Below are 23,778 nucleotides of genomic sequence, written 5' to 3' on the forward strand. Positions count from 1 at the left end.
CATCAGGTCTATCCTTATTTATTTATTTATTTATTTAGAGACAGTCTTGCTCTGTTGCCCAGACTGGAGTGCAGTGGCACAATCTTGGCTCGCTGCAACCTCCACCCCCCGGGGTTCAAGAGATTTTCCTGCCTCAGCCTCCTTAGTAGCTGGGATTACAGGTGCCCACCATGCACAGCTCATTTTTATGTTTTTAGTAGAGACAGGGTTTGGCCATGTTGGCCAGGCTGGTTTTGAACTTCTGACTTCAGTTGATCTGTTCACTTCAGACTCCCAAAGTGCTGGGATTACAGGCGTGAGCAACTGTGCCCGGCCTATTGAAGTCTATTCTAGATACCTTATGAGCAGACACTTGATGTGCTTAACAACAGGAGCCTGACCTTCTAGCAGGAAACTCCAGGTTTTATTCCCAGCTCTGGCCCATGTGAGCTATACAGCCCCCGTGAGCCCTTTAACTTCTGTGCTTGTCCATAGATGGGGGCAGCGCCACATATAACCTTCCAGACAGGATCATGAGCGCCACATGCAACAGCTATGAAAGCATGCTGCCTTCTGAAAAGCACTGCCATGTACCGCGCAGGTCGCCATCTTGCTTAGAAGTCACCCGCAGTGCCAAGCCTTCCCAGGCTCCTGGGAGAACACGCATGACAGGGATCAGGAAACTGAAAAAGCTGTTCATGCTAGGAGGCTGGGTGAGGGAAGAAAGGGTAACTTCATTCTGTTCGTACATTCAGGTGCTGTCATTTCAGAAATGGAAAGTAGGACTTAATATCTTACTTACTTTATACTCTTTTTTTTTTTTTTTTGAGACCAAGTTTCACTCTTGTTGCCCAGGCTGGAGTGCAGTGGTGCGATCTCAGTTTACTGCAGCCTGCCTCCCAAGTTCCAGCGATTCTCCTGCCTCAGCCTTCCAAGTAGCTGGGATCAGCAGTGCGCACCACCATGCCCGGCAATTTTTTTGTATTTTAGTAGAGACGGGGTTTCACCCTGTTGGCCAGGGTGGTTTCGAACTCCTGATCTCAGGTGATCCACCTGCTTCAACCTCCCAAATTGCTGGGATTACAGGCATGCACAGCCCTTCATATTCTTTGGACCATGAGCTCACAAATGTACCATGAGCATGTATTACTTTTATGATTCCCTCCCTGGTTAAACACAAATGAGATTTTTACTGTCAGCCTGAGACCCTAGTGTTCAGCTAATATGTGACCACGTAGTGACTGGCTAGGCCAGCCCTCACTGCTGAGGCAGAGCTGACTCCAGTGCTTGAGGCAAGGGAACACCAACACCAAAGAGGACAGGGATGGCATATGGGTCTCATCAGGTGCATTGGGTCCTCATTCTGCCCTGTTGCTTCTAGAGGGGCTAGCCCATCCTCTCTGGGCTTCAGTGTCCTGATCAGTTAAACGAGGGGGTTGGGGATGCAGACAAAATGAGGGGGATGGGGATGCAGACAAGAGCTCCAAGATCTTTTTCAGTGAATTTCCTGACACTCAGGGCTTCTGGCTGAAGCCGCTGTGGGGGTTAGGGATATCAGTTTGGGGTTGTTCTCTGGGATTCTTGCAGCCTTCAGAAATGCCCCAGGAGGGGACTGGTGTGGCGCCCGCCAGTCTTCTAGCCTGGCTATAGAGGAAGCAATCAATGGGCCAGGGGCAATTAAGGGCCATAGTAAATCTACTCTCCCCCAGAATCAGCCCTGTTGGGAACGGCTGTGTGCTATTCCAAGTTCATGCCAATTACCTAACACTCTCTCATTTAGAGGGCAATTCCTTCTAAAACACACCATGACTTCCAAGGAGCCGGATAATGCAATTCTGCCTGCTCCAATTACCGTGATCCGAGATGACCCAGGCCCAAACTCCATGAGGGTGCCTCAGCCCGGCAGCCTGTCATTCCCTCTTCCCTCAGCCTCACTGGAGGTTGTCGTCTTCCCGGTGAGCTGGAAAGCTGCAGGCAGGGGCTGTGCAGTCATGATACCACTGTTCACCCCGGCCTGGGGCCAGCTCAGATAATACCTCTCATCACCCCCGGGGCCCCTCGATTCCTTCTTCCTCCGGGATGGGTATGTGAGGCATCTGGGAAGTCGCCCGCCTATCACCCCAAAGAGGGTGGTGAGGTAATCCGCAGACACGTCTGACGAGTGCCTGGGGTGAAAGAGGCTCTGTGTGGAGGAGAGTGCCTCGCTGTGTTTCTCTGAACCCCCAGGAGCACTTCACTGATATCCTGGCACCCGGAAGAGATGAGAAGTTAACCCGGTTTTCTTGTCACCACAAAGGCATCTTTCATGCCATAATCGAGTCTGGATTGGAAGGAAGATTTCACTAGACAGTGGCCAGAGGCTACTCTGTTGTCACTGCCCACCCCTCCACCCACTCAGCCGTTTGAGGATTCCTACTGTAACCCAGAAAGTGAGGGAGACAGGCACACCGCCTAACAGGCGGATGCTGGTATGCTAAGGACAGGGAAGCAGGACGATGTTCAGTTTTGACCGGACTTGGCCCTGCAAGAGCAGGCTCTGTCACCTGGGCTGAGGGAGTGTTCTGTGATGCTGACGACTAGGGACTCAAAGGAGAGGGGCAGCATCCTCCCGAAGGTGGCTCCAGGCTGGTCGCTGGCAGAAGGAAAAAGGGGAAAGTTGTCTTAACTGCGCCCACCTGAGTTTCAAGCACTTGACGACCGTCTCATCGGGTAGCCATGGAGCACCCTCCCCTCCACTTCTCCCCCTCCTGTAGCCCCTGCCTCCTCAGAGACTTGGCCATGCTTCCCCACAGCACACTCTGGAGGACATGGATGTGGGAAAAGCATGCTTCCTGCCATTTAACTACTCAGAAGGCAGCAATGGTAATGACAAATCCCAGAACTTAAGGTTTTCACCTTTAACTAAAGTCAAAATGGCAGATGCTCACAATTCCAGTCTGTGCAATGACAGCAAACCCGGGGGAGGGCACAGAATCTGGAACAGGCTTTTGATCTTGCATTAAGTTTGAAATTTTTATTACAAAAATATCTTTCCAAAAAAAATTTTTTTTGAGATGGAGTCTTGCCCTTGCCCAGGCTGGAGTGCAGTGGCACGATCTCAGCTCACAGCAACCTCCTCCTTCCAGGTCCAAGCAATTCTCCTGCCTCAGCCTCCCAAGTAGCTGGGATTACAGAAGCGCACCACCACACCCAGCTAATTTTTTATATTTGGTAGAGATGGGGTTTCACCATGTTGGCTAGGCTGGTCTCAAACTCCTGACCTCAAGTGATCTGCCTGCCTCAGCCTCCCAAAGTATTTGGGATTACAGGCGTGAGCCACTGCGCCCAGCCAAAAACATTGTTTTTTTTTTTTTTTTTTTTTGGTTTCGTTTTGTTTAATAGTAGAAGAAAGTATACAACTGATTAAAAAAAAATTCTGCCTAGGTGTAATCACTGTTATCAGTTCTGTGTCCTTCAAGATCATCTAGGACACCACCTAATATGGGGATGCTGATGTGTGCTCTTCTCTGCCCTCAAATTGCTTTCCCCTTAGAAATGCTGCATGTGGCAGAGTTGCATCATATACAGTGCTTAACTTCTGCAAATTCATCTGTGCCTTAAAAAAAAAAAAATGCAGGCAATAGTGCCAGTGTCATTCCACTCAACAGGCATCTGTCCAGAATAAGCGCAGTGGGAAAAATGCTGTAAGGTTCCAGTTCCCTCATGCGATTCCAGCGTTTAAAGAAACATTTTTCTTAAGTCCCTACACTCAAAGCCAGTACTTCAGCTGGAACTCAAATAGAGAAACAGTGATCTGCTCCAATGCTGAGGATACAAAATGTGCGGATTACCGCACCAAAGGCATTTAGGTGCAATTTAGACTATGTCATTCTGTCTTAAGCTCAACCTAGGACCCAATCCCTAGCAAGATTCCATTGGTCATATACTATTTTTTCTCCCATTTAGTCTTAAAAGTTGTTCTGAACCAGTTTATACGGTTGGCCCTTGAACAACTCAGAGGCTAGAGGCACCGACCCTCTTATGCAAAAATCTATCTATAACTTTTGACTCTCCCAAAGCTTAACTACTATAGCATCCCGTTGACTAGAACGCTTACTGATAATATAAACAGCCATTCAACACATATTTTGTATGAATTACATACTGTATTTTGTGTTCTCACAATAAGGTAGGCTAGAGAAAAGAAAATGTCATTAAGAAAATCATAAGGAAGAGAAAATATATTTACTATTCGTTAAGTGGATCATCATAAAGGTCTTCATCATTGTTATCTTGACATTGATGAGGAGGGGAGGAGGAGGAGGTGGAGCGAGAGGAGGGGGGACTGGTCTGTTGTCTCAGGGGTGGCAGAGGTGGAAGAAAATCCTCATATAAATGGATCTGCACAGTTCAAACCTGTGTTGTTCAAGGGTCAGCTGCATAATATGTCTTGTTCTTTAGATACTTTAATACAAGATAGTTCACAGCATGAAATGTACAAGATGTTCAATGGAAATAGTTCTCTTTTCATATCACAAAGGAAACAGAAACATCACCATGAAGAAAGACAAACTCGCAACAAATTTACAAACCAGGAATATATCATTTTATTCATTTCCAGATTACGAGTATTACACAGCATATACACATATTTAGATAATATATAAAACATAGAATAAACTGCAGGAAGAAATATTGGTCTGGAATTCCTTAAGGGCCATCTTGAATTCTGTAAGTTCATGGAAAAGGTATCTGCCCCGACACTGGGGCAGGCGGCAGAATAAGCTCCAGCGTTCACGCGCCACTCACAGGACTCCTTACCCCCACTGCACTTACAATGCAGTGACAGAGTTACGGCATGTGCACCGGTGTCCATGACAAGCAACACCGAGTATAAATAACAGAACTACAGCAGAGTGAACTAAGATAAATATGTTTTTGCATCATCCTCCACAGTTTCCTCTTTAAAAGAAGAGTCACATCCAGGGTCTATCCCTTGAGTCACAATTCCAGTTATTGCTGAAGGGAAAAAACAGAAAAGAGGCATCAGTTTAAGTTACTAGAAAATAGACGGTCAGTGTCACAGGCCCCTGCCTCTGGTGACACTTGAGTGGACAGTGACTGTGGAGAATGGACACACATCTGCAGCAGACAGGCAGGAAAGCACCCGCCATTGTGTTAGCAGGTACCTATCAGCGGGTAATACTTTTGGGCTGATTAAGAGTTAAGATGGGGCCAGGCGCAGTGGCTCATGCCTGTAATCCCGCAGTTTGGGAGGCCGAAGCGGGCGGATCACTTGAGGTCAGGAGTTTGAGCCTGGCCAACATGGTGAAACCCCGTCTCTACAAAAATGAAAAATTAGTTGGGCATGGTGGTGGGCGCCTATAATCCCAGCTACTCAAGAGCCTGAGGCACAAGAATCCCTTGAACCGGGGAGGCAGAGGTTGCAATGAGCTGAGATCGTGCCACTGCACTCTAGCATGGGCAACACAGCAAGACTCCATTTCAAAAAAAAAAAAAAGAGTTAAGATGGAAGATATTTTCTGAAGTTCTGTGAGCCAGTGGTAGGAAGTGCCTCATCCCCTCTCACCGTGGAGAGGGGAGACATCAGTAACAGAATCTTTCACAGGAGCATTCCTGATTCAGTGCTGATGCTGAAAGGAGACCTAAGATCTTGTGATATAAAGACCCCCCAAAGTGTCAACACAGAGAGGCTCTGCAGCTGAATTCTTAGACCAGAGCACCTTCCAGGAGCACAGCTCCCCCAACTCACTGGTGGGCCTTCCTCTGGGGAAGACTGGCTTACCTTTGCCTTGTTCTGAACTGGGAGATACAGTTTGAACTCTGCCGGCAGCTCATCTTCTGAGTAGAGTCTGTCTGAGAAGTAAACCCGTCGGATGCGACAGTTTGCATGGATCTGTCAAGGCAATGCTTCTTTTGAGAGGCTAAACGTGACCGTTCTCCCCCTTTTCCAGAGTCTTCTAGAGGCCCTCTTCTAGGAATGGAAACGCTTCATCTCTGGCATTTCCTTGGCTTGTCTTAGGGATGGATTCTGGTAAGAGGGAGGTCTTTCTTGCTGCATTCGCCCCTATACCTGACCCGACTCCTCAATATTTCCTGGACCTTTGTGAGGCCAAAGCTCTCTGGACAGTGTGGGAAACTGAAGCCAGAAGCACACACTGTTCTGCTACATGGGCCACAGGCCAGTATTAGCCGCAGTGTGCCCTATCGCCAGCCCGGGGCTCTGTCTGGGAAAGGAGCAGTACCTGCACTCTGAGGGTCTCAATGTAATTGGTGCCGTACGCTCGCCGCGTGAAGTCTAATAAGTTGAACTGAATCTGGTTCCAGCCGTCATCCAGCCGCATGGGCATGGTGCAGATGAAGGGTTTGACCCGGGTGGTGCTCTGGTAGTTACTTGCCCGAAAGCGACGACGCACATTCTTGTCATCTAGTACCTGTGAAATACAGAGAGGCATGACACAGAGAAGAAGCTCTGTCTTGGAGGAAGCACACAACCTTGTCCAGACAACGACCTGAATTCCCACAGCTTGCTTTCCCAAGGCTGAGACTCACAGGAAAATAAACAGACCAGACACAGGTCATACGCTGCATGCAGATGGCCCGGAAGTAGCAAGTTTATCTTGTTTGTTGCCAAGACAACACCAGCTGTTTATGACATGTAACAGTCGGCTGGCTCTCAGACCATGGAGTACATAAATGTTATTCCTTTTGAAAAATCAGAAATACTAAAACAGAACAGCCACTGAGTATTAAACAGTCACTCCCCAAATGGATACCACGCTAACTCTGAAGCTTTGAAATCGCTAGATCTTCTAGGTGCTTACTGTTTCTTTAAAAACCCGGCATTAAATTTTGATTACTAATGCCAAATTTACATAACAAGGACTGCATTGGGCTTATAGTAGAAGCAGAAAAGAATACATGCGAAAGGATAAAGATACTTTTGTAGGGCCATTTTTTCCCATCAGTTCAAAGGCTCTCTCTCTGGTATAGCCAAGAGTGGACACACTCACGTCCACGAACTTACCTGTACTTCGAAGGTAAAATACTTCTTCAGGTTTTTGATAATCATGACGAGGAAAGGAAGTTTAATTCCCAGTGTCTTCTTGGGGTCTGCAGGGCATGTGATGTATGTGGTGCTGTAGAGAGAGGAAATACCAATAAACACACTCCTGGACTCTCTTCCTTTGTGGTATACGCAACAATAATACAGGGTCCAAGAGGAAACACTGGACAGCAGAGCTAAAAGATTCAGACACGCCACCCAGTGAATCCCTCAGCTCTAAGTCAGCGGATGCTTTAACAAACGCTTGACCCAGGAATAAAAGCTTAACACAGGACTAGACAGCAGCAATAAAATATCTGGAAAAAAAAGCCAGACAGTGGATCTTAGAAGCTCCTCCAGTGAGAGAAGACCTCAATTCTGGTCCAGGGGAGCCATCGAATGACAGAAAACCAAAACTGAGACCTCTATGGCACTGAAAACCACACTGTCCACCCACTGGATGAGCTGTACAACACTGCCCACTCCCCACCCCGACACACACTTTGGTTAATAATACAGCTAATACTGACATTGTGCTTACTATGTGCTAAGCAAGGTTTTAAGTGTTTTATACATATTCATTTATTTACTCCTCGCAATAACCCTATAGGGAAAATGTACTATTATTCTGTCCATTGTACAGATGAGTATGCTAAGGTCTGGGGGATTCAGTAACTTGTCCAGGGTAAGCTCTAAGTGGCAGAGCTGGACTCACATCCGGCACTCTGACTCCACAGTCTGTGCCTCTATGACATATGCCTCCCTAGTACATGATGTCTCTGGGAGAACAGAGGTGGCAACCTACCTTACATTTGTCCCTTCAATCTCTAGCACCAGGGACTGGATGTCATTATCAGTGATTCTTTTGATGTGGCCATTCCGTACCTACAAGAAAGAAAATTCGATTAGTACTGAAATATCTGACAAGGCTGATAGGACCATTTAAAGAAAACCACGGTAGCCCAAGAGGCATACAAAGAAACTTGTGACACAGTACACTGAAGCTTATATGTAAGTAAGCCATGCTATCACCTCTAGACAGGGTCACATCAACCACCATGGGAATCCCAGGTAACTTGGCAATCCATCAATCAGGGGAACCTTCTCCCCAAATACATCAACTCAATTTAGATTCAGCTAATATCTACTGAATGCCTACCATGCACCACGAATATCACACACATTATCTTCTCACTTAAGCCTCACACAGTAAAAACAACAAGGCAGGTGATACTGTTTCCACTTTATAAATGTGGACTTTGGCACCCCGGAACTGCAAATGCCAAACCCTAAGTAGGAGACTCAGGATTCAGCAGTCTTTCCACTGCCTGATACTGCCTCGTAGATTTCTTCCTTTCTCTCTCTCTCTTTTTTTTTTTTTTTTAAATGGAGTCTCGCCCTGTCTCCCAGGCTGGAGTGCAATGGCGTGATCTTGGCTCACCACAACCTCTGCCTTCCAGGTTCAAGCGATTCTCCTGCCTCAGCTTCCTGAGTAGCTGGGATTACAAGTGTGCAGCACTATGCCTATCTATATTTTTTTTGTATCTTTAGTAGAGACGGGCTTTCACCATGTTGGTCAGGCTGGTCTCGAACTCCTGACCTCGTGATCCACCTGCTTTGGCCTCCCAAAGTGCTGGAATTACAGGCATGGGCCACTGTGCCCATCCTGCCTCGTATACTTCTTTGGCCAGAAAAGCCAAGGAAAAGCTGAGTGTTACTGAGGAGGGCAGCAACAAAAAGTGAAAGCATTCCTCCCCAGAGTTATCCTGCTTCATGCTTCCCTATCTGCTTTTCCCTAATTTTCTACTGTTTAAAGCAGGAATTCAATTCCCATCTGTGCCACACACAGACGCCTTCTTTAGCATTTTCAGCCCACACTGACCTCTCTTTTCTGATTTGTTTTTCTGGCTCATGTTGTCTAGACGACATAATTTAGCACCTCATCCCACACTGTTTTGTATTGTTTGCTGCATATGTAGGAGGTGGATGATGGGGAGGAATCAATACTCAATACAGATTCCTCCTCTCAAAATATTTAGGAAAGAACAATTATCTTCAAGCATTAAACTTTTTTTTTTTTTTTTTTTTTTGAGACTGAGTCTCACTCCTGTTGCCCAGGCTGGAGTGTAATGGCGCAATCTTGGCTCACAGCAACCTCCACTTCCCGGGTTCGAGCGATTCTCCTGTCTCAGCCTCCCGAGTGCTGAGGTAACAGGCATGTGCCGCCATGCCCGGCTAATTTTTTTTTTTTTGTATTTTTAGTAGAGACGGGGTTTCTCCATGTTGATCAGGCTGGTCTGGAACTCCTGACCTCAGGTGATTCGCCCGCCTCGGCCTCCCAAAGTGCTAGGATTACAGGCGTGAGCCACCGTGCCTGGTCTAAACTTTTAAGCAACTAATATGGACAGAACAGAGATGTGCAAAGGCACTTTCAAAACAGGGCTGGGGCCAGGCACAGTTGCTCATGCCTGTAATCTCAGCACTTTGGGAGGCTGAGGCAGGAGAACAGCTTGAGCTCAGGAGTTCGAGACCAGCTTGGGCAACAGAGTATGACATTGTTTCTACAAAAAATTAGCCAGGTGTGGTGCCGTGCACTCGTAGTGTGCCTATAGTCCCAACTACTTGGGAGGCTAAGGTGGGAGGAGGTCCAGGCTTCAGTGAGCTGTGATTGTGCCACTGTACTCCAGCCTAGATGACTAGGTGACAGAGCAAGACCCTATCTCAAAAACAAAACAAAACCAAACAAAACCAAACCGAAAAAACATGGCTGGGGTCGGGCATGGTGGTTCACGCTTGTAATCCCAGCACTTTGGGAGGCCAAGGCGAGAGGACTGCTTGAGCTCAGGAGTTTAAGACCAGTCTGGACAACATGGTGAAAACCCATCTCTACAAAAAATTAGCCAGGTGTGGTGGCACATGCCTGTAGTCCCAGCTCCTCAGGAGGCCGAGGTGGGAGGATAGCCTGGGCCTGGGAGGTCGAGGCTGTAGCAAGCCGTGATTACGCCACTGCACTCAAGCCTGGGTGACAGAGTGAGATGCTGTCTCAAAAATGAACAAACAAACAAACAAACAAACAAGGCTGGACTATTAGGGCTGAATGGAATAGCATATGGAAAAGAGCAACTAGGTTTAGAACAGGAGACATCAGAAAGACAAACATATGGTCTTTCTTTAGGTATTGTGGAAAGGGCTGTGTTAGGCTGCCATAATCAATGACTCAATCACACTGACTAAAGCTCCTCTTGTTCACTCATCAGCCTTCTGATTACAATTTGGCTATTAGACTTGCATATGGGGAGAAATCAGTGTTGAGGCTGGCAGTTGTATTTTTCAACATAAATTATTAATGATATGTTTCTGTTTTTAGACATTAGTCTCTGTGACTCTGTCCCTGTGAGTCTGATCCACTCACGGTCTGCCTGGTGTTCTACAGGTGACATCTGATGTCACTGCCCACCCTTTTCACAATTGCAACCAAGTCTTGTCTCCTTAAAAAAGAATAAGCTCAAGCAAGAGCAAGGACCAGTTATGAAGCATCATTTCTGTCTTCGACAATGCTTAGCACTGTGCTAGCCATAAACTAAGCGTTCAAATATTTGCTGACTTCTGGAATCTGTCACCCTAAGAGTTGGCACATATGAATAGGTTCAAGGAGGGTTTTAAAAATTCCTGGGTAACACATCCACCGTGGACTATTACAGGAAGCCAGAGATGCTGGGGCATATCACAAAGCCCACAGGACCGCCAGCATGAAGAATGCTTCCACAAATGGGTGCCCATTGTCAGAGACAGAATGCTGGGCTAGACGGGACCCCAGTCCCTGCCAGTGGAGCATTTCTTAGGCTCTCAAGACACAAAACGTCACATTGAAATGCGTCTCAGACAAAGCTGGCAATGTTCAATGCCCTCCTGCTTTGAATTCTGGGCCTTTTTCCAAGGAGATTAAGAGCACAAAGGCATGGCTCTGTGCAGAACACGCCACCACTGCCCACCTCATTCGCCATCTAAATGTTCCCAACCTAAGTGGCAATATTCCTCCTATATTTTCTGTGGAAAACCAGGCAGATTCAGTGAAGAAGGAATTAATCAAGAAATCACTTCCAACTAATGCGAGCAGCCCTACTGATAAGAGCTGGCAGTATTCCAACAAGATGCAAACACTACTTTTATAACAGACCACTAATTATTCTCAATAACATAACCATTCTTTAAAACGGGACAAACTGCAAAGATCAAATAGACAGTTAAATTGAAAGGATTAAGAAGTAACTTGGGCCTGGAAACTGCTATTGTTAAAAAGCAACATGTTGCTATTTATCCACCCTTATTTAAAGCATGCCCTCAAATTTCACATCCCTCAAGCTCTCTCCGGCCAGAGTCAACAAGAGGCCTCCCTCAGTCACAGAAAGACCGGCCAGATCTCACAGGGAGAAAATGTTAAGGGAAACTGCCTTCTGCCCCTCTCAAAGTTTACGACTTCCCTGGGACTCCAGAAGATATGACCTATTCAGGTCTTTACAGAAGAAAACAAAGCCATACAATGCACACAGAAGCCAACGCAGGATAGACTGTAGTATTCCTACACTTCTGCCCGGAGGCAAGCTAACTTTTAGTTGGATTTTCAATAACTTACTAAAGAGATTTCTCTCTCCCCCAGCGTTACTGGATAAGAAACACGCTCACAAATTTAAGTTTTACAAAATGAATGAATGTATTCCACAAAACAAGGGAACTTGGAGGGGTCAAGGCAACCTTGTTGAAGGAATGCCCGTCAGTCTCTCCAGAGTTTGAACCTGGCTGGTGGTAAGACAAACTAAACAGAGCTTTTCCCCAAGAGACTGTTTAACCCCCAAAGAAGAAAAACACAAGTATCCCCATATGACAAGCCTCCAGATGTTTGAAATCAAATTAAGTGGATTTGTTAGTGAATTATGATTTTTCTCCTTTACTGTTTAAAAGGCTGCAAATACAAACTCACTGGAAAAGAGTAGGGTGGAGGTGGTAAGGGCGATCAATCAGATATGTGCATTGGAGGGTAGGGAATTTCCCAAAGCCTTTTCTCTAGGCTCTGAAACTAGGATCAAAGGGGAGAGGTAACAGGCAATGTGGGACAAAGGCTCCCCACCACCATGGCAATGGGGCTGTCACTGCCTAATATTATAAAGGTCTTCCAGGAAAGCAACCCCTTCCTAAAACCAGCTTCTGACAACAGCATACAGGAAGATACATGTCTCAGAAAGTATCAACGTCCTTTCCTTAGCTCCTTCCAGTTCAGAGGTCACTGGGCAGGCTTGGCTTTGGGATGAAGATGAAATGAACTGCTCAGCATTTATTGCTGATGGTGGAAGCAGGTTTTAACATGCTCTGTCCCTCTCTATATCACAAAGAGCTGACTGTTTTTGATTTGTTAATTCTTTTTCATTCATGACACATTCCCACTATCAAAGTGTGGCCCATGAGTGCTTTATTCCTAAAAAAAAAAAAAAAAAAAAAAAACAAAAAACTAAAGCCAATATTGTTTTATTTCATTAATTTCCCCTCCTCTGCCCATGAGCTGGAGGTACTCAAAGAGGTTCAGAACCCAGTTACTGGCAATTACAGATCATAATGGTTCTCAGCCTCTGCAGACAACAGAGGGGACCAAATCTTCAGGCTAGTCTTACACTCTCCCAGGCTTTCCATGGTTGCTAGGGCAACTAATAAAGAACACTGATTTCTCTCCCTCCCCGCAATGTAAGCCTCAGGGAGGTGGGTCAAGCTCAGAGAAAAAAAAGCAAAAAAAGCTACTACTACTGGGATAGGGAGGGAGCCGGTGGATGCTATATATTTCTATGATTGCTTTAAAAATAACACGAATTGTATCCATTCCCTCCCCCAACTTTCATTTTTCTGGCCCCACCCACTCAGCCTGGCAGGCAGCTGAACCCTCAGCCATCTGGCATCCTAGCTTTAATGACACATGCTCTAATTTACATTAAGCCATTAGAGCTGTCCTTTTCAGCAGGAAAGTTCCCGCACTGGGTTAAGGGCTGGTTTCCCAGACAGAAATTAGGCAGAGGGAGACCCCTGTGGGGAGAACTGGGCATAGCTCCGACTCAGACTCCCAGGCTCCAAGGGTCAAAGGCTTCACTCCCTTTGCTGTGCTTGACAGGGGCTATCCAGACAGCAGACAAGCAGCTCTGGGCATACACCAACAACCCCTAAGATAGCATAAGGACAATTATGTGCACAGCTAAGAAAAGGCAAGTGTAATTAAAATCCATGCCTTTGGATAGACGCGGTGGCTCATGCCTGTAATCCCAGCACTTTGGAGGGCTGAGGTGGGCGGATCACCTGAGATCAAGAGTTTGAGACAGGCCTGGGCAACATAGTGAAACTCCATCTCTACTAAAAATACAAAAAAATTAGCTGGTTGTGGTGGCGCACACCTGTAATCCCAGCTACTCAGGAGGCTGAGGCAGGAGAATTGCTTGAATCCGGGAGGAAGAGGTTGCATTGAGCTGAGATTGTGCCATTGCACTCCAGCCTGGGCAACACAGCAAGACTCTGTTTCAAAACAAACAAACGAACAAACCCAAAAAACCATGCTTTCGTTCAATTACAGTAAAACCCGACTCAGAATAATGAAGAACATTCTCCCAGGGTCCAGCTGACCCTGGGAAAGCCAGAAACAAAAAAGTTTTACCACCTTTATGTCCAAATACACTGAATTCTACTACTGAAAATGGCACCAATTTAATTTTTATCAACAAGGCGTGCTAACTAAAAACGAGAATGTAGGAAATTTTTTCTGAAGAGAGACTATTTTTAAAATTAGAACAGGAAATGGGAATCTAACACTATCCAGCAACAACAGCAAAAGACTCTGGTCTGATATTTAGTCTTGGAGTAGGGAAGAAACAGCAGCAGCTGAGAGAAAGAGAAGGTGACAGGAGACAGATACAGGCATTTTCATGAATTAATGCAATCTCATCTCACGTACTTTTAGGATGCTACCTTGCTTTTTTTGAGACAAAGTTTTACTCTTGTTGCCAGGCTGGTGTGCAATGGCACCATCTCGGCTCACTGCAACCTCCACCTCCCGGGTTCAAGTGATTCTCCTGCCTCAGCCTCCTGAGTAGCTGGGATTATAGGCATGTGCCACCATGCCCGGCAAATTTTTGTATTTTTAGTAGAGACGGGGTTTCTCCATGTTGGTCAGGCTAATCTTGAACTCCTGACCTCAGCCCACCTCGACCTCCCAAAGTGCTGGGATTACAGGCGTGAGCCACTGCGCCCTGCCAGGATACTACTATTAAGACTGAAAATTATACCATGTTTTGCACAAGTATAAGTGGGAACAGAACCTCCTGGTATTTTCCTTACAACCGGAAGTAATGTTTACATTAAACATAAGAGTCTTTTAATAAATATAAGATGTGCTGGTCCCAGATGTCAAGGTAACATTAAAGAAACCCCTAATTTCTTCTAAGCTGTTGGTTTAGAAACTTACAAAAGCTTCTATCAGGAAACTGTATAGCCAGGAATACAGACCTTAAGAAGCTAATAATGTCACGTGTGATAAGTAGTAGTAAATTAACTTAGCCTGAAGAGTCAAGGAAGGTCACTCTGAGAAAGGCCTTTGAACTGTGACTGCAGACTGATTTGAAAAGATGGGAGTGAGGCTTGTGGGGTGGTGAGGGGCAGCGCCCAGCAGAGGGACCAGGAAGTGCAAAAGCTTGAAGGTGAGAGAACAGGACTTCCTTCAATTCAGTAGGAGGCTACAACTAAGAGGGGGAACCGGGTGAGGTGAGCCCTGCCTGGAGAATGAGTGAAGCAGGTGCCACAGTATGGGTTATGTGGCCTTAGAGCCACATTAAGGGCTTAGGGCTGGGCGAGCCACGGTGCGGCAACTAAATTCTTCTCATTTCAGAAGTCTGGTTTTACTGTATTTCCTATTCCTAGACATCTGGATGGTGGGCTCATTTCAAACATCTTATTTTAGTTTTGAGCAAATTCCTCAGTCCCTGCCATATTTAATACTATATGTCATTACTTATAAAGTACTAACTACAGTCATGCATTGCTTAAGGACGGGGTTACGTTCTGAGAAATGCCTCATTAGGCAGTTCCATGGCTGTGTGAATATCAGAGTGTACTTACACAAACTTAGACAGTACAACATCCTACACACCTAGGCTATATGGTATAGCCTATTGCCCCTAGGCTACAATCTGTACAGCATACAACTGTACTGAATACTGTAGGCAACTGTAACACAATGGTAAGTATTTGTGTTTCTAAATGTAGAAAAGGTACAGTAAAGTACTGTATAAATGATAAAAAGTGATACAACTGGATAGGGCACTGGCCATGGGTGGAGATTGCAGGACTGGAAGTTGCTCTGGGTTGAGTCAGTGAGTGAGTGGTGAGTGAATGTGAAGGCCTAGCACATTACTGAACACTTTATGAACACTATACATTTATGCTACACTATATTTATTTTATTTAGTTATTTAATTAGTGCTGGGATTACAGGCATGAGCCACTACGCCTGGCAGGCTACACTAAATCTATTAAAAATATTTTTCTTTCATCAATAATAAATTAACCTTGGCTTACTGAAACTTTTTTACTTTATAAACTTTAAAAATTGAAAAAACTTTTAGAATATTTTGTAATAACACTTAGCTTAAAACACAAACACAATGTTCAACTGCACAAAAATATTTTCTTTCTATATATTTTTATTCCATAAGCTTTTTCCTATTTTTTTTCTTTACTTTTTAAACTTTTTTGTTAAAAACTAAGACACAGACACACACATGAGCCTAGGGCCGCACAGGGTGAGGATCAATAACATCAATTGCAGCCTCCACCTCCACATGCTGTCCCACTGGAAGGTCTGCAGGAGCAATAACGCACATGGCGCTGTCATCTCCTATGACAACACTGCCTTCTTCTGAAATAACTCCTGAAGGACCTGCCTAAGCCTATTTTACAGTTAACTTTTGTTGTTGTTGTAAGTAGAAATATGTTCTAAAATTATGATAAGGCCCGGCACGGGACCTCATGCTTGTAATTCTAGCACTTTGGGAGGCTGAGGCAGGAGGACTGCTTGAGCATAGGAATTCAAGACCACCTGGGCAACACGGAGAAACCCTGTTCTCTACAAAAATACAAAAATTAGTGAGGTGTGGTGGTGAGGGCCTGTAGTCCCAGCTACTTGGGAGGTTGAGGTGGGAAGATTGCTTGAGCCCAGGAGATCGAGACTGCAGTGAGCCCTGATTGTGCTACTGCATTCCAGCCCGGGCAACAGCAAGACCTTGTCTCAGAAAAATAAAATACAATAAAATAATGATAAAGAGTACAGTAAATACACAAGCCAGTAACATAGTCATTTATCATCAAGTGTTAGGCACCATATATCATTGTATATGTTACACTTTTACATGACTGGTAGTGGAGTAGGTTGGTTTACACCTACTCACAAACATGAGTAATGCATTTGACTTAATGAACAACTATTATGTCACTAAGCGATAGGAATTTTTCAGCTCCATGATAATCTTATGGCACCACTGTCATGTGCAAGGTCTGTCGTTGACCAAAACGCCATCATGTGGTGCATGACTGCATATACTATAACTCTGTTGCTAAGGACTTTATATACAGCTTCATTGAATCTTCATAACCGTGAGGAATAGATGAGAAAACTGAGTGGTTAAGGACATGGCTAAGGTCACACAACTGGAACACAGCACAGCCAGGATGCAAATCCAAGATGTCTGACCACGCCCTAGCACTGAGGTTGTTAGGTAAGATACTGTCCTTCCGCTTAAGGAACCTGCAGTCCAGTAGACAATCTACAATAGAAAACTGCCAGCCACAGGCGTACCCATGAGGCTTAACTCAAGTTCCCAATGAAAGGAATGTTTAAGTTGAGATCTGAAGGATGAGATGGAGAGGAGGGGCTGTGAGCTTCAGAGTGTCAAATAAATTGCAGGGGTTACAAACACTAACGAGCAAGCCATCCTCATAAAACGGAAGCTTGCAAATTCACTGGTACTGTGAATACAGTGCTCACTTCTACACAGACACAGAGCCTAAACAAAAGTCAAACCAAATTTCTCAAGATTCTTCAAAGAAACCAAACAGAAATTCTCTCTATATATACTCAGGAAAGAAAACAGTAAAGTTTTCTGGAAATAAAATAACTATAAATAGGCACCACAGTCAATATATACCTAGTGGCAAAAGTCAAGGCCATGTCTAGCTAAATGGCTACCTAGTTGAGACAGTCCTCAACTCCCCACAAATTCTGTCTTTATTACAACTTTGCCTTAGTCCCTGGGAGCAGGAAAAATGTTTTCTCTATCTTCCCAAGTCTACGCAAAGCCTGTCACTCAATAAATCTTTAATAAGTACATCAATTCCCAGCATTCCCCCTACTGGATTGAATTTCCAGCACTTTCTGAGGACTTATAGCTGAGAAAAAGCACACACGACAAAGCTGAGGGATACGGCCCCAAACTTTTTTTCTTCTCTTTCCTTCCCTTGCCCCAAGAGGGGAACAAAACCTCAATCCTAAACATTTTTCAACTGAGTCTAAATAAGAAGAGTTAGAAACACAAAATTAACTTTTACCATTGTGAAGATTTTGCTTGAAATGAGTGTTCTAAAAGTTTTGCCAAAATGTCTGTTTAATTTACTCCAAGTAACCCTGCCAATCGATTTAACAACGTTTTCACACGTGTTTATGTCATCAGGGTACCATTCCAACCTCTAGTGGCGTTGTTAAGGGACACAGTGCACCATGGTTACTTTGCTTTTATATTCTTGGGTAAACATGTTGACTAGTCAAAAAGCCACATTTGAAAACTAAAACAGCACACAAGATCAAGCCCAGAAGGGTTAAAATGGAAAACTGATACAAGTTTCGTAACAGAAATTCTGAGGCCTCCCTACTACCCGAATTCTTTGAGCTTTAGTAAGTTCTCTGATCTGCTCTGAAAACCTCTCCTCCTAGGTCAAGTCCCATTCTCGATTTCAATCACCTTATACTGACACTTTGTTACAATTCAGTTTCCAAATTCCACTGGCACAGAGGGCTCCCCTCTCTTGATGCCTTCTGACAGCCCATAACTGAGTCAAGCTGTCACTGGGAAACCAATCTCCTTACAAAGTTCCCAGGCACCCCGGGCTCTCTTTGTACAGACGCAATTTACAGTTTACGATGCTTTATTCCATTGTGAAAAAAACCATGAAACCAAAAACCTCAGTAACGCAGCAACGTTAAGGAACTGCTTTCCTGTACTCCGGCACTAGCTCTAGTTTGTGGATAGAATCATCTGAAAGAGAAGAGATGGGCAGATTTTACATACACGAAGGCCCAACTTCATTATATTCAGATTTTTCAACTATCCTTATGAAAGTAATACTATGAACACACCATCCTCAAAGCTGCCCTCAGAATGCAGAGTTCCCTAGTGGTGACAGGCAGAAAGCTGCCCATGTTCTCTCCCAACTTTGTGTGGCCCAGAGCTCTCATCTGTGGATAAGGAAACAGAGGCTTGTTCCGAGATAAAATCCAAAATTCTGGGCTTCATTACCAATAAACCCTGCTGAGATTATTCCACATGCATCTCTATAAAAAGCAGCATTCAGCATACCCACATTCGACATTCTCCCAGAGAGCAGTACTAAGAATATGACTGAAATTCCACATTGGAGTGCCTCCCGTAACTTATATTCAAGAAATAGTACAGCTGATTGCCTGAGAATTTGCATGAAGAACGAAATACCAAAGTAATAAAATGCAGACCAATTCATAGACAGCTAGATCTTTCTTCACATCTGCAAAAAATAGACTCATCATCTCGTGGGGGCCAAACACAGTATCATCTAGTGGATGCCTGAATAAAGATGAGGCCTGTACTTGGCTCTGAGTTTATTAATCCAAACAAGACTTTGACTGTCAGCATTCTGCAGTTTTCCTGATGGAGAAATCAGGCACCGAGGGCATAGTACAGGCAAGTCACAGTGAGTGTGGAGCAGGTGCCAAGGGCCACTGAATTCTGACTTATTTGGGATCAATGGGAGGAAGGGAGCAAATGAATGAAATTTAAACATCACTGGCTTGGCCGGAGCTTTTCTGTCTGCGCCTCTGTAAGGGTGCCTGAACAAAGGCTCTGTGTCTAGTGCCCAGCACCGTGCCTGGCACAAAACAGGATATCAGTAAATATTTGGAATCCGTGAATAGCAGGTACTTTCATCTGTACATCCCTGAAGCTCCCTCAAATAAGTTCGTGCATTTCATGCTAGGAGATGGGCACCATCAACCCCATTATATTGGTGGGGAAACAGGGGCTCAAAAGAAGGGACTGACCGACCAAGTCAAGTCAGCAGCAAGGGTCGTGGCCCTAACCACACCACAGCTGCAGGACACTTAGCTCCCAGCCACGCCCACCCACATGCACCACCCCACCTCCTCCGCTGCTTACACGACGCCCCCACCTCGCGCCCCAGTCCCGCCAGGCTGAGGACAAGGCACAGCAGCGTCCTCTCGGCCTCTCCCAGGCCCCAATTCGACACAACCATTCCCCGTTCCCAGTCCCCGGACGAGGAGGGGGTGCAGCCCCTCCACCTCGCACTGCCGCCGCCCCCAGCCCGACCTTTTTGTCCCAGATTTGCAGGGGCTTGCTGCCGATGCTGTAGAGGATGGAGAGGAAGCCGCTCTGGAACGTATTTTTGAACATCTCGCCGGCGGCCTTCTCCTAAGCCGCCCCGGAGCCGAGCTAGGCCCAGGAGTAGATACAGACACCGAGCGGCGAAGGCACAGCAGCAGGCCAGCCCTGTTCCGAAGAAAGGTGGATGAGCTCCCGGCCTCCGGATCTGCAGTCACTGATGGCCGGACTCGGACGCGGGAACGCTAAGTCCGCGATCTTCAGCTCCTAAGCTGCGAGCTCAGAACGGAAACCACAGCAACTACCGCCCGCGCCGCAGTATTTCCCCGCCTTCAATGGAGAAGGAGGGCCGCCCGTTGCTTAAAATGAATCCCTCCGCCCATCTGAGCCCGCCCCCGGGAGCGCGGGGTCCAATCCCGTTACAAGAACCACGGACTTCCGTTTCGTTGCGCTTGTAAGCCCCGCCTGGTCCCGCCTTCTCCTGAGAAAGAGCTCAGTTGTCAAGGTACTATTTTTCTTGCAGTCGTCGCAGAGAGGCCTTTGGAAAAGCGGAAGGGCACGGAGGGTTCTGGCCTTTGTTGCTGGCGCCTGCGTGGTGTCATGGGAACGTGGCGGGGCGGTGAGTGACTTGAGGGGGCGTGACGGCCAGGCCGGGAGGAGTTGCCCACGCGGGAGAAAAGAGGCTGGGCAGGGAAAGTGGCTTTGAAGAGCTTCTTGGCGTCGGACGGACGCCCAACAAATGCTTGTCGGCCAAGTACAGGACAAGGTTAAAGGGAGCTAACCAATATTGAGCACTAACTGTGATGAGAGCCTAATATACATCCCTGCCTGTCATTATTCACATTGTGGCATGCAGTCAAAGCGACACTCTGAGGAAAATGTATCGCCTTAAATACATTGATTAGAAAATAAGAAAGCCCAAACATTATTAGGCCGGGCGCGGTGGCTCACGCCCGAAATCCCAGAGCTTTGGGAGGCCTGGGCAGGGGGATCGCTTGAGTCCAGGAGTTCAAGACCAGCCTGGGCAAAAAACGAGAGCCTTCCTCTACAAAAAAATACAAAAATTAGCCGGGCGTGGTGGCTCGCGCCTGTAATCCCAGCTACTTGGGGGTCTGAGGTGGGAGGATCCCTTGAGCCCGGGAGGCAGAGGCTGCGGTGAGCACGCCACTGCACTCCAGCCTGGGCGACAGAGCGAGACCCGGTCTCAAATAAATACATAAATAAATAATCCTGAACATTAAGATAAAGGCAGAAATTAATAAACAAAATTAAGAAAATTGAGTTGAACCAACAACTGATTTTTATTATTTATTTATTTATATTTGAGACAGGATCTTGCTCTGTCACCTAGGCTGGAGTGCAGTGGCCCAATCATGGCTCACTGCAGCCTCGACCTCCCCTGCTCAGCCAATCCTCCTACCCCAGCCTCCAGAGTAGCTGACTACAAGTGTGGGCCACCATGCCTGCCTAAGTTTTTGTTTTTGTAGAGACAGGGTTGCACTATGTTGCTCAGGCTGGTCTCAAATTCAGGCTGATCTGCACTCCAGCCTGGGCAACACAGTCTCTGAAGAACAAAAATAAAAATAAATTAATACGGCCGGGCGCGGTGGCTCACGCCTGTAATCCCAGCACTTTGGGAGGCCGAGGTAGGCGGATCATGAGGTCAAGAGATCGAGACCATCCTGGCTAACACGGTGAAACCCCGTCTCTACTAAAAATACAAAATATTAGCTGGGCGTGGTGGCGGACGCTTGTAGTCCCAGCTACTTGGGAGGCTGAGGCAGGAGAGTGGCGTGAACCCTGGAGGAGGAGCTTGCGGTGAGCCCAGACCCTGCCACTGCACTCTAGCCTGGGCAGCAGAGAGAGACTCCGTCTCAAAAACAAAAAATTAATTAATTAATACCTAGAATATTTTAGAAAACACGTAAAGTAAACTACATTTTGAGTGTAAAGGGAAATCTCAAATGTTGACATACATCAGTCACTGAACATCTACCTAAATATTGTATTTTGTGCCTAGGCCTGTGCTGGGTGGTATGACTGATAGAAAAGGAGTCTGTAGCTAATATCATTATTAGCAGTTTTTGTCCATTATAGCAGTAAGTTGAACAATTACTACGTGTCAGGCACTATATATTATTAACACCTTAGCATGTATTAACTCATTCAGTCCTCACGTCAGCCCCCTGAATAATCCAGCCAGAATTTCCGGACATAGTGAGAAAATATATGAATCTTATTACTGTAGAAAGTCAAAAGCTTTTTATATGAAACTGTTATTTTTGGATGATTTCTGGAGACGCTATACCTTAGACTGATGAACAATGTATCCCTTGATTGTTATTAAATTGTTAAAAAATCTTAGGCAAAAACTTCAGTTAAGAAAAGCAGACACATTAAAGAAAGAATTGACAATAGAAGAGTTATTATGATGATTACTCAGATACTACACACAACTTTACCCACTTGGAAATCTATGTGAGATAAATTATTTTCTTGGAAAAAAGAAAAAAATTTCTTTTTTTCCTAGAAGTTGGATCTAGAAGTAGAAAACCAAATAAACAATAATCATAGAGGAGAATAAAGGTTGTGATTGATCCCCTTTGGAAAGGTTCTGAGTCTAATTACTTTATGTGAGTTTACTTTGTTTTTCTTTTCTTTTTTTGTTTTGAGATAGTCTTATACTGTCACCCGGGCTGGAGTGCAATGGCGTGATCTCGGCGCACTGCAACCTCCGCTTCCTGGGTTCAGGTGATTCTCCTGCCTCTACCTCCCGAGTAGCTGGGACTACAGGCGCCCGCCACCATGCCCAGCTAATTTTTTGTATTTTTAGTAGAGACAGGGTTTCACTATGTTGGCCAGGTTGGTCTCGAACTCCTGACCTCGTGATCCACCTGCCTCCACCTCCCAAAGTGCTGGTGTTACAGGCGTGAGCCACCGCGACCGGCCAAGTTTACTTTTTTCTGATTACTGTTATGTAATATTAAGTTCATTGAGGAAACTGTGCAAAATAACATTATGATCACTTATAATGCCATCATTCAGAAATAATTGTGTACTTTCGTGTATTGTCTGTTCACGTCTTCCTGTCTTGCCATCCTCACCCATCCATTTGACTTAATTCATTCCCCTTCCTCATCCAATTGTTTAAAAATATATACAGACATCCATGGAAGTTTTGTTTTAAGATAGACACAGCCAGGCACAGTGGTGACACCTGTAAGTCTCAGCTAGTTGGGAGGCTGAGGCAGGAGGATTGCCTGAGCCTGGGAGGTTGAGACCAGCCTGGGCAACATAGTGGGACTTGTCTCAAAAAAGTAAGATAAAATAAAAATAAGCAGCACATATTTTCCAAAAAAAGAAAACAGTCCGGCTGGGTGTGGTGGCTCACGCCTGCAATCCCAGCACTTTGGGAGGCCAAGGTGGGTGGATCATTTGAGGTCAGGATTTCCAGACCAGCCTGGCCAACATGGTGAAACCCTGCCTCTACTAAAAATACAAAAATTAGCCAGGTGTGGTGGTGGGCACCTGTAGTCCCAGCTACTAGGGAGACTGAGGCAGAAGAATCACTTGAACCTGAGAGGTGGAGGTTGCAGTGAGCCAAGATGGTGCCACTGCACTCCAGCCTGGGCGACAGAGTGAGACTCCAACTCAAAAAAAAAAAAAGAAAAAATCCAGGCATAGGACTCACTTGTAGTCCTAGCTACTGGGGAGGTTGACGCAGGAGGATCCCATGAACCTAGGAGGTGGAGGCTGCAGTGCTATAATGGAGATGGTGAGTAGCCACTGCACTCTAGTCCGTCTCTAATATTAATATATATATAAAGATACAATAGACACGTACTGAGCACATTCTTTAGCACTGTGGCTTTTAAGATCCATCCACTGTACCAGTGTGCATCTAGTCCATAGCTTGTAACTGCTGCTTAGTTTGCCAGGTGTGCCCCAACTACATTTTATTTGTCCATGCCTGCAGTAATAGACATCCTTATACCTGTCCCCTTAAGAACCTATGTGAGAATTTCCTTCCTTCCTTCCTTCCTTCCTTCCTTCCTTCCTTCCTTCCTTCCTTCCTTCCTTCCTTCCTTC

The 23,778-nt window shown here is 45.7% G+C and overlaps 1 protein-coding gene across 1 annotated transcript; it reads right to left on the reverse strand.

Annotated features, from left to right (window-relative positions):
- Positions 1-4,541: 4,541 nt before the first annotated feature.
- On the reverse strand, positions 4,542-20,094 carry CFAP20 (cilia and flagella associated protein 20). The gene is made up of 6 exons (XM_023210062.1): positions 19,678-20,094; positions 7,830-7,909; positions 7,007-7,118; positions 6,225-6,413; positions 5,765-5,875; positions 4,542-4,977 (listed from the first exon to the last, which is right to left on the reverse strand). Exons 1-6 carry the CDS (start codon positions 19,759-19,761, stop codon positions 4,972-4,974), a joined length of 582 nt encoding a protein of 193 aa, XP_023065830.1. The 5' UTR covers positions 19,762-20,094; the 3' UTR covers positions 4,542-4,971.
- Between the last annotated feature and the right edge of the window lie 3,684 nt (positions 20,095-23,778).

This window comes from Piliocolobus tephrosceles, chromosome 17 (assembly GCF_002776525.5).
Source record: "Piliocolobus tephrosceles isolate RC106 chromosome 17, ASM277652v3, whole genome shotgun sequence".
In the NCBI taxonomy this organism is placed as follows: Eukaryota; Metazoa; Chordata; class Mammalia; order Primates; family Cercopithecidae; genus Piliocolobus; species Piliocolobus tephrosceles.

What these genes read in the sequence shown, in the direction of transcription:
- CFAP20 (XM_023210062.1), bottom strand. Translation starts at nt 19,761, where the DNA reads ATGTTCAAAAATACGTTCCAGAGCGGCTTCCTCTCCATCCTCTACAGC. An exon ending in ATTGAAGGGACAAATGTAAG is followed by an intron (nt 7,119 to 7,829) that starts GTAGGTTGCCAC and finishes CTCTCTCTACAG; the next exon opens with CACCACATACATCACATGCC. An exon ending in TTGAGACCCTCAGAGTGCAG is followed by an intron (nt 5,876 to 6,224) that starts GTACTGCTCCTT and finishes TTGCCTTGACAG; the next exon opens with ATCCATGCAAACTGTCGCAT.